General features: G+C 37.0%; 1 protein-coding gene across 1 annotated transcript; it reads left to right on the top strand.

Annotated features, from left to right (window-relative positions):
- Nucleotides 1-915: 915 nt before the first annotated feature.
- Nucleotides 916-9638, top strand: LOC140861122 (uncharacterized). Its single transcript, XM_073264135.1, has 18 exons — nucleotides 916-1118; nucleotides 3217-3320; nucleotides 3616-3647; nucleotides 4139-4270; nucleotides 4597-4716; nucleotides 4823-4885; nucleotides 5067-5143; nucleotides 5256-5400; nucleotides 5478-5517; nucleotides 5704-5776; nucleotides 5866-5959; nucleotides 6003-6148; nucleotides 7096-7230; nucleotides 7351-7357; nucleotides 7406-7507; nucleotides 8077-8136; nucleotides 8507-8718; nucleotides 8963-9638. Exons 1-18 carry the CDS (start codon nucleotides 916-918, stop codon nucleotides 9636-9638), a joined length of 2421 nt encoding a protein of 806 aa, XP_073120236.1.
- The last annotated feature ends 494 nt before the right edge of the window (nucleotides 9639-10132 follow it).

Genomic DNA, 10132 nt, shown 5'->3' with positions numbered 1-10132 from the left:
TTAATTGTTATGATGATTTGATGATTTATTCATTGAGGTAAAGGTAGAATGTATTTATTCAGTAAAGTTAATTGCTTTTTTCATCGAGGTGTCATGTGTGTTTGGTCATGGTGGTCTGTTGGACTGAATGAGATAGATGGCAGGTAGAGGACGTCCATGTAGGGACAGGGAGACATGCAGATTCGATCATTGGCTTCTTTTAAAATACAGAATTTTTCAAATGTTGCAATGGTTAATGAGTTTCCAAAAGTGTTTCATGATGATATTTTTGGACTACCAGCAGACAGCGAGATCGAATTCTCCATCGATCTAGTACCGGGTGCAGTAACAGTGTCTAAGGCTCCTTATAGATTAGCTCCTACAGAGATAAGGGAATTGAAAGATCAGATACAGGAGTTGCTGGACAAAGGATTTATACGCCCTAGTTCATCACCTTGGGGCGCGCCAATGCTGTTCTCAAAAAAAAAGGATGGAAGTTTAAGGTTGTGCATAGATTACAGGTTGCTGAACAAGTTGATAGTGAAGAATAAATACCCGTTTCGAAGGATTGAGGACTTGTTCGACCAACTCCAGGGAGCAGTCGTGTTTTCGAAGATAGATTTTTGTTTTGGGTACCATCAATTTAAGATTAGAGAGGCAGACATTAACAAGACAACTTTTAAAACTCGCTATGGCCACTACGAGTTCCTGGTTATGTCTTTCGGACTGACGAATGCACCTTCAGTATTCATGGACATGATGAACCGAGTCTTCCATCCATACTTGGATCAGTTCGTGATTTTTTTCATTGACGACATCTTGATCTATTCCAAGATTCGAGAGGAGCATGTCATACATCCGAGGACAGTGCTGTAGCTTTTGAGTGATAGACAGTTGTTCGCAAAATTCAGTAAGTGTTACTTCTATCTAGAGAAGATGGCATTCTTGGGGCCTATTATCTCCCAAGAAGGAGTCGAGGTAGACCCACCTAAGGTGGAAGCAATAAGGACTTGGCCAGTGCCTAAGGCAGTCAGTGATATACTCAGTTTCTTGGGATTTGCAGGTTACTACAGGAGATTCATTAAGGGATTTTCGAAGATGGATCTACCTTTGACATCTTTGACGAGGAAAGGATTCATGTACGTGTGGAGTTCAGATTGTCAGAAGGGATTTTGAGGGGCTGAAGCAATCTTTGATCGTGGCTTCAGTGTTCGCGATGCCATCAGGGTAGGGAGGTTATGTACTGTACACCGATGCTTCTACGTCATGTTTGGGAGCAGTGTTGATGAAGGATGGGAAAGTAATTTCCTACACTTTCAGGCAGTTAAAGACCCATGAGAGGAACTGTCCCACTCAAGATTAGGAGTTAGCAGCAGTAGTCTTTGCACTGAAGATCTGCAGGCACTATTTTTATGGTGTGAGATGTGACATCTTCACAGATTAAAAGGGCCTCAAGTACTTCTTCACGTAGAAGGAGCTGAACATGAGGCAACGTCGATAGTTGGAGTTGGTAAAAGACTATGCACTACAACAAATATGTGAATTAACCACACTAAAAAGACAACGGTTTTATACACAAACTGTTGTCTTTTGGTCTTTAACAACGGTTTTCACAAAAACCGTTGTCGTTGGCCGTATTTTAATGAAAAACGACAACGGTTTTTAAAAAACCGTTGTCGTTTATAAGTAAAAGACAACGGTTTTAAAAAACCGTTGTCTATGAGCGGGTTTTGTATGACCTACGACAACGGTTTTAATTGACCGTTGTTTATGTGCGCGTTTTTGGAGCTCTATGACAACGGTTTTTTTTAACCGTTGTCTTTTTGCATTGCTTCATGTTGTCTAAGACAACACTTTTTGTAAACCGTTGTCCTTGGTATTTTTTTTAGGCAATATATATATATATATATATATATATTTATATATATATATATATATATTTATATATATATATATATATATATTTATATATGGGCACAACCTATATGCACCTACACACGGGAAGAATGAAAAGGAAAGAAAAGAGAAAACCCAAACCCTAGCCCCAACCTGTCTCCCCTTCGATCCAAGTCAGCTCCGGCGCCATAGCCGCCGATCGATCGTCGGAAACAGGTCATCCTACCTCCTTTCTGCTAGCGTCGTGCTCATGGATTTGGAGCCCGGGACCATGGACAGCGTCAGATCTGGTACGTACGAGCAGATTTTCCAACCTAATAACTTCATTTTCGGACAGTCTGGGACAGAGAACAACTGGGCGAAGGGTCATTATACTGAGGGAGCCGAGTTGATCGATTAGGTGCTCGATGCGGTGAGGAAAGAGGCGGAGAATTTTTCATTGTCGCCTGAGCTTTGTGGAATTTTTTCGTACTTTTAGGTAATTTTTCATCAGTATGCACTTACAATGAATTTTTGATTCTTTTTGTTGGGTTTAAGTGTGATTTGTATATCTTTAGTTTTATTAGTGCATTTGTTTAGCCTCCCATTGGATGCACTTAGTTACAATTCTTCAAGGCATTGTTTTGAGTGATTATTGGTCTGTTTGAGTGTAATTTTAGTCGATCTGGTGATAGAAGTGCAGTGTTGTGTCTGATAAAAAAAAAAAAAAGAAGTGCAGTGTTGTGGTTGTCAAGGTATTTTTAAAGTGAACTGAATTTGTGACAGTGTACGTGTGTGAAAATTGTGAAGATCTCACTCGTGGATGATCTTATAATCCAAAATCAGTGCATATAGTTTTCATGCCCGAATTTATTAATATATATATTAGAGGAGGAATAAAGAAATAATGATCATTGAAACTTTTTTTGCTTTGTTTATGTTCTTTTTGTTTCTCTTTTAGTGGCAGGGAAAAAGACTTTATAGTAAATCAGGGGCACTCAAATCCTTTAGGCCAATCTAATAAGGAAATATCCAATCCATGTAAAGCATGAACAGGTATGCCACGAAACTGGGAGTAAAGTAGACCTTGGATATTGTTGTTGTGCTGTTATCCAAATTGCAACGTAGATAAGTGTAGTTATTTGTTGCGTAAGAAACCACGGATTTTCCCATGGTAGCTTTTCTAAGTCTACTTTTCTTATCACTTGTCAGTCTGCTTCCATATAAATTCATGTGTACAAGGATGACATTTTATCTAAGAAACTATTTTCTGATTTTGTGGATGTGATTTGGCATTTTATAGAATATCGATAATAAACACGAGTGAGAAAGTCATTGGCATTTTTATTTTCTTTCTTGTAGGATGAAAGTTCGTGAAGGTCTTTTAAAGTGCAAGGAGCTTGGCTTGTCGAAGACGGAGATGAAGAAGCTTCTACCTATTGTAGATGCTAGCTCGTCAGATTCAGGTTGTATATTTGCCAAAATATTTTCTTCCCACATTTGCTTCTAAAAATTGCTTTTAATGTGTTCATCTCGCAATTAATAATTTTTTCACAATTCACTGAACCGAAGTGCCTGTGTCATACTGCTAATATTTTGGTTCGATCTGGTAGAAGTCTCCTTGAACTATAATGATGAAGATTCCTTAATCTTGGCAGAATGATAAGAACATGAATCCTCATCGAAAGTCCTTGTATGAATATTTCTCTGCTCTTATGGAACCATGGGATAGCCCTGCTCTTATATAATGTATGTTTGCAGTAGCTCTACTGAATAATTCTGGTAACTTGAAGGTATGCATAATTTGGTGTGCAGTAGCTAGGCAAGATGTTGATCAAGTAGCATGAAAATGAGAGGTTAATTGGTTGGTTAATTAAGATATGAAGTAATTTATATATATATATATATATATATATATATATATAATGTGAAATGGACAGAAATGTGTGGGCTTATGTCTTGTATGTTGACTGGAGACATGAATATTAAGTACTGGAACTACACGTGCACTACTGCTCTTTTTCGAGGCAAACTAACTCCCTAGCTAACTCTTTCTTCCACCATATCCCAAACCCCATGCCACCTGCAACTATCACCCAATCTACACTTCTTCATAATTACTACTTGATGTCACTTGAACATCCACGTGGACATAAAATTTGAAATTCGGATATTCAAGTGACACCCTACTGCCAAATCTAATATCTCTGCCATATTCATGTATGTGATCTTGTTACTAACGCAGTTGATATTTGAATATATTCTTGTGTTAATTTGTTTTTAGATGTTCTATTTGAAAGTTAGTTGTTTTGGACCAACTCCAAATGCAATGCTTGATTGTTTAATTCTGAATGCAGCTGATGAACCAACTCTGCGTGATAACGGAATTCTAAAACAGAAAGCCCTTGTGCTGATGGTAGGAGATTTTTGCTGACTAAAATCTGATTTTAATTGATGATTCACTATATTTCAGTTTTAATCCATTGAAATGTGCTAGGATAAGGTCCAAATTCTTGTTCCTATTTTTATATCGTTGTATTTACCAATGCTCTTTCGCCTTCTGATTCTTCTCCATATTCTTTATTTGTGCTTCAATTTTCTGTTTTTGCTTAAATTTCATGACAACATCTGTTTTTATTTTTCTGAGATTTGTGCAATAATCTCCGGGTCTCAAAAATTTCCATGGAAACTTACCTTTTTAATACATGTACGTGACAACGTGAACGATGTTTATGTTTGTAGGTGATTTTATTAGATGCCGGTGTTCCTGGTGAAGGAGAACACAAGATAATGTCGTATATAGGGGCTCAGCGATCGTCTCCAGGGTATGATCCAAACACTAGGCACTGCCTATATGGATTGGTATGACCCCTAATTGTTGATGTCAGAATGATCTATTTTAAAAATAGCTTTTATTTGAAATCTTCCCTCCTGTCAATTAATCCAAACTTTGCTAAATTTGCTGCAGGATGCGGACCTCATTATGCTCGCCTTGACAACACATGAAATCCATTTTTCTATTATCAGAGAGGTTTTGGTTCAATGGCACTGTCTTGCATTTGAAGATTTTTATTTTCGAATCAAACTTATTATTATTGTGTTGGATGGTATTAAAATATAATTTTGAAGAGGATAATTGGTTGAGACTTATGTATGAATACTTACGGATTGCTGGCGTTTTTTCTTTTGTCCATGGGCTCTTTGTTTAACAGGATCTCGGACCATCAGCGCAGAGTAGTGGACTTGAAGCTGAGGTTTCTATCTTGAAGTCAAGGAGATGGATCAAGAGGTGAGTTGGGTCATGGTTGATGCTTTATGCTTTATGCCATGATCCATTTAGTTGTTTATGTTGTATCTGATATCGACATTCATAAAATGCTCATTCTTTACTTACATCATAGGTCATTTGACTCCCTTAAACATGATGACAAGCCTTTGCCTTCAGAGCCAGGTTCATCTATAGGAGCTGCTATAGCCGCGTTTGTTACCATTTCTTCTGGATCCACTCGCACCGTGACTTTTTCACTAGCTTGGGACAGTCCTGAAGTAAGATTTTACAGTGGGAAAACATACCACAGCTGCTATAGCCGCGTTTGTTACCATTTCTTCTAACCAACATGCAGATAATGACTGTATATAACATGCATATCAATGAACTGGCAGGTACTATACAAAATTTTATGGTACCCAAGGGAATGCTGCAGCAAGAATTGCACGCGATGCTATATTAGGTAGCATTATAAAATGGTTATATTAAAACAGTGACCTTTTTGAAATAGTAAATGATCTCTGTTATCATATACTTGTTTTAAACATCTCTTTAAATGCTTGTGGTTGATATGCAACCAGAACACAAAAACTGGGAGTTCAAGATTGAAGAATGGAAAAGGCCAATCCTTGAAGACGAAAGGCTTCCAGAATGGTAACAGTGAAACGAATTCAGTCTTCAGTGCAAATATGCTTGTTTGTCTTGATTTCTTGTTTATTCTCGAATGAACTGAGTTTTTTTAGGTACCCTTTACTACTTTTCAATGAGCACTATTACCTTAATGCCGGAGAAATGATCTGGACAGGTAAACTAGAAACCCGAGTATCTTTCACTGATGTTTGTATTCATCAAGTCCATAATCAACTTTTATTGCTCACAGATGGATCCCTACCAATGCAAAGTATTGCAACTATTGGAGAGCAGAGATTATGGGTTTGATTCTTGTTTCCCCAGCATGCAAAGCACCATCTTGGACATAGTGGTTGAATATGGTAGATTTTTCATACTACATTCTCAAAAGGAACTGTACTTGTTTCTTGTATTACTTTGTCAGTGACTTTTGTATTTATGGACTTTTTCTGGGACCTTTCTTTCAATAATTTAAGTGGTCCTTTGCCAAATATTTATGCTTGAACATTTAAGTAGGTCATTTTTTTGTTTTTGTAACTGATCATCTCTTGCATTGTACTTGTCTCATTGCTGGAATTTTCTTTTCAAAGTAGACGGAAATCCTTTGATTTGTGGGCTAAATTCTCAGAAGAATTGTGTTATTGAATCCGAGATTCTTGCTATTTAAGTAAAGGTATTTCCATTTTTTGTGAGTTGGTGATTTTTTGTGTATGCAAGTAATTGTGTATTTGTTGCATGTTGATGCACTTTTTCACTCTATTTTGGTGGGTTCGTGGTTACCCTTATAGTTTATTTTGGATGTTGTGTTGTTGTGATTCATGGTTTGACATTATTGAATCAGTACACATGCTTGGGAACTAAGTTGAAGATGTTCTTATTCAGGTGACACTCCCACTGCATCATGTTTGGAGACAGTACAATCTCATTGTTTTCACATCTGAAACATTGTTTTAGGTTTTCCATCCACGCATAGCCACACCAAAAGCACAACTTGGTCTGCCGGAAATCAGCCTTGGAGACATCACTAGATTTGGAGGTAGGACTACTAGATAATAGTTTATTTTTTGTATCAGGCATGAGTGGAAAATGCTATATGATTCCGCTTTTCCTTTGTTATAAACAAGTAAATATTAGGTTTTTAATAGTTTTCTGTTTTTGTTAATGATACATGAGTTGTTATTTGAGACTTGTTGTTTATTGTTTTTCGAATTGCTTGGTATAGGTATTTAGATGATTTGCACAAGTCTCGGACTTGGAACTTGGGTAATTTCCTAATGGGTTTTTGGATTTGATCTTGGATATTTGTTCATGAAGATATATCATTTTTCTTTGTTTGGCTTTAGGTGGAAAATACCATCTTTCTATTCAGTATATTTTTCCATCAGTAGCCGCATTTTATTCTTTTTTGTTCGACTGAGTAACATATGCTCCAATTTCGATAGATTTGTTGAGATTGTTTTCCGAATTGCTTGGTGTGGGTATTTAGATGATTTGCACAAGTCTCGGACTTGGAACTTGGGTAATTCCTAATGGGTTTTTGGATTTGATCTTGGATATTTGTTCATGAAGATATATCATTTTTCTTTGTTTGGCTTTAGGTGGAAAGTACTTTTCATTTAATGTTTTGGATATCTCTTAATCTTTGTTTGACAGTTGTCTTCTACTTGTATCTGGTTGGAAAGGAAAACATTGAAAAAGAAACGAGTTACAGGAAAAGAGATTGTTGAAGGGTGTTCCAATTTTATCGAAATTAATGTATAAAATTATTTTTTAGTGTTCATGGAATCAGAATTCGATTATTTTTAATTTCGAATAATTTATAATGTTTAAAAAATTATATATTAATTTAATTTTTGATTTTTTTAATTTCGAGTGATTAAAATATTTAATTAGTGTTTTTAAATTTTAATTTTTTTTTGTTTTACATCTTAAAAAAGACAACGGTTTTTCACCGTTGTCTTTGCTCAAATAAAACTGTTGTAAACAACCTGATTATTAAAAAACATGCTCAAAGATAACGGTTTAAAACTGTTGACGTAAGTCTCAAAAGACAACGGATTTAAACTGTTGGAAAACCATTGTCGTAAGTTCCAAAAGACAACAGATTTAAACTTTGCAGAACCGTTGTCGTATGTCTTCAAAGACAACGAATATAAACCGTTGTCGTAGGGTATACTTTCGACAACACTGAAAAGTACAACGGTTTTTTAACCCATACGACAACGGATTATATCCGTTGTCGTTTGCCTTTTTTCTTGTAGTGACGACTGTGTGATTAACTACCATCTGGGGAAGGCCAATGTGGTTGCTAATGCATTGAGCAGGAAGTTAGCAGGGTTGGCACACTTGACAGTTTAGAGACCGCTGTTGTTGGAGAAGCAGAGGTTTGTCTTGGAGTTTGTGACTCGAGAGGTATCAGTTAATTTAGTAGCTTTGAATTTGTAGTCAACCTTGAGGGACAGAATTCGTGAGGCACATCAGTCTGATTCACAGTTACGAACGTGGAGGCAGAGAGACGTGGAGAGGGAAAGTGTTTTGTATACAGCTGAGGATGGTATTGTACGATATCAAGGCAGACTTTGGGTTCTAGCTGATGAGACACTGAGTTAGGAGGTTATAACCAAAGCCCACCGATCTCCGTATTCTATCCACCCAGGGAGTACAAAGATGTACAAGGATTTAAAGAGTTTGTAATGGTCGCCAGGTATGAAGCTAGTTATCTTCAAATTTGTGAGCGAGTGTCTCACGTGTCAGCAAGTGAAGTTAGAGCACCAGAGTCCAGTTGGGAAGTGGAAATGGGAGCATATCAACATGGATTTTGTTGTGGGTTTGCCATGGACTTTGAAGGGTTTTAACTCGATTTGGGTGATCATGGATCATCTTACCAAATCAGCTCACTTCTTGTCAGTTAAGACGACCTACAACATGATTAAGTATGCTGAACTATACTTGAAAGAGATTGTCAGGTTGCATGATATTGCAGTTTCATTATCTCTAACAGAGATCCGCGGTTCACGTTTGGTTTCTCGAGGAGTTTGCATCATGCGTTGGTGACTAGGCTGAACTTCAGCACAACTTTTCACCCACAGACAGATGGACAGTCTGAGAGAGTGATACAGACTTTGGAGACTTAGTGAGGGCATGTGTACTAGACTTCCGAGGGATTTGGGATGTGAAGTTACCACTGATAGAGTTCACATATAATAACAGCTACCAGACTTCCATTCAGATGGCTTCCTACGAAGCCTTGTATGGGAGGAAGTGCAGGACTCCGATTCATTGGGATGACGTTGGAGAGAGGGTTGAGATGGGACCAGAAATCGTGAGAAAAACTGCTGAGATGTTTGTGCAGATTTTTCAGCGCATGAAGACTGCTCAGATTTTCCAGAAGAGCTATGATGACAGGCACAGACGTGTTCTAGAGTTCTCAGTAGGAGATCACGTTTTATTGAAGGTGGTTCCAATGAAAGGAGAGATGAGATTCTGGAAGAAAGGGAAGTTGAGCCCTCGTTTCATCGGACCTTTTGAGATTCTTGAGCGAGTGGATACGTTAGCCTATAGATTGGCTTTACCACCCCATCTTTCTGCAAACCATAATGTCTTTCATGTTTCAATGCTTATGAAGTACATGGCTAATCCAACGCATATACTAGAGCTCGAACCCTTACAGTTAGCTGGAGACATGTCCTTCGAGGATAGGCCGGTACGTATCCTCGAGAGGAAAGAGAGGAAGCTGAGGAACCGTGTGATTCCCATGGTTAAAGTTCAGTGGCAGAACCATTCAGGGGAGGAAGCTACATGGGAGATGGAATCAGATATGCTAGCCAGCTATCCAGATTTATTTGATAAGCCAAATTTCGGGGACGAAATTCGATTTATGGGGTAGAATTGTAATGCCCAAGAAATCGACTGACTGACCAGACCACATGCATGATATTAAATGTGATGTTTTAAATTAATTTAGTTATTTTATGTTATTTTATGTGTTAGAAGTACATTATTTTTATTTCTAAAGTCTAATGAATTTTACGATTTTTAAGTTTTAAAGGACGACGGTTGGAGGCTTTCAGGTGAAGAGGTACCCGGACACAAGAAAAGGTAAAAGATAGTATTTTAGTGATTTTTGGGGTTTATTTAGTCATGAATTATTATTAATTCCTTTAAGAATAGACTAGACAGATTTATAATTAAAATTTAATTAGTAGGATGATTTTATAATTTTTAGATCAGGTAGTGTATTTTACCAGTTAATAAAATATATGGATCTGATAATTTGAATCACATATATATGTATGTACATATCACATAAATATAGAATAATTAGTAAATAATCTTAATTAGTAAATTAGGAATTTAATTAATAATTAATTGATATTATTA

The sequence above is a fragment of the Henckelia pumila genome, chromosome 1, assembly GCF_033568475.1.
Source record: "Henckelia pumila isolate YLH828 chromosome 1, ASM3356847v2, whole genome shotgun sequence".
NCBI classification, from domain to species: Eukaryota; Viridiplantae; Streptophyta; class Magnoliopsida; order Lamiales; family Gesneriaceae; genus Henckelia; species Henckelia pumila.
The sequence above is the reverse complement of the archived record's forward strand: the minus strand, read 5'-3'. Positions and strand labels throughout refer to the sequence as shown.

Coding starts and splice junctions, on each gene's coding strand:
- LOC140861122 (XM_073264135.1), top strand. CDS start 916: ATGGCATTCTTGGGGCCTATTATCTCCCAAGAAGGAGTCGAGGTAGAC. Junction 4,886..5,066: donor ATTTTTCTATTATCAGAGAG/GTTTTGGTTCAA, acceptor TTTGTTTAACAG/GATCTCGGACCATCAGCGCA. Junction 8,137..8,506: donor CTGTTGTTGGAGAAGCAGAG/GTTTGTCTTGGA, acceptor CTCACGTGTCAG/CAAGTGAAGTTAGAGCACCA.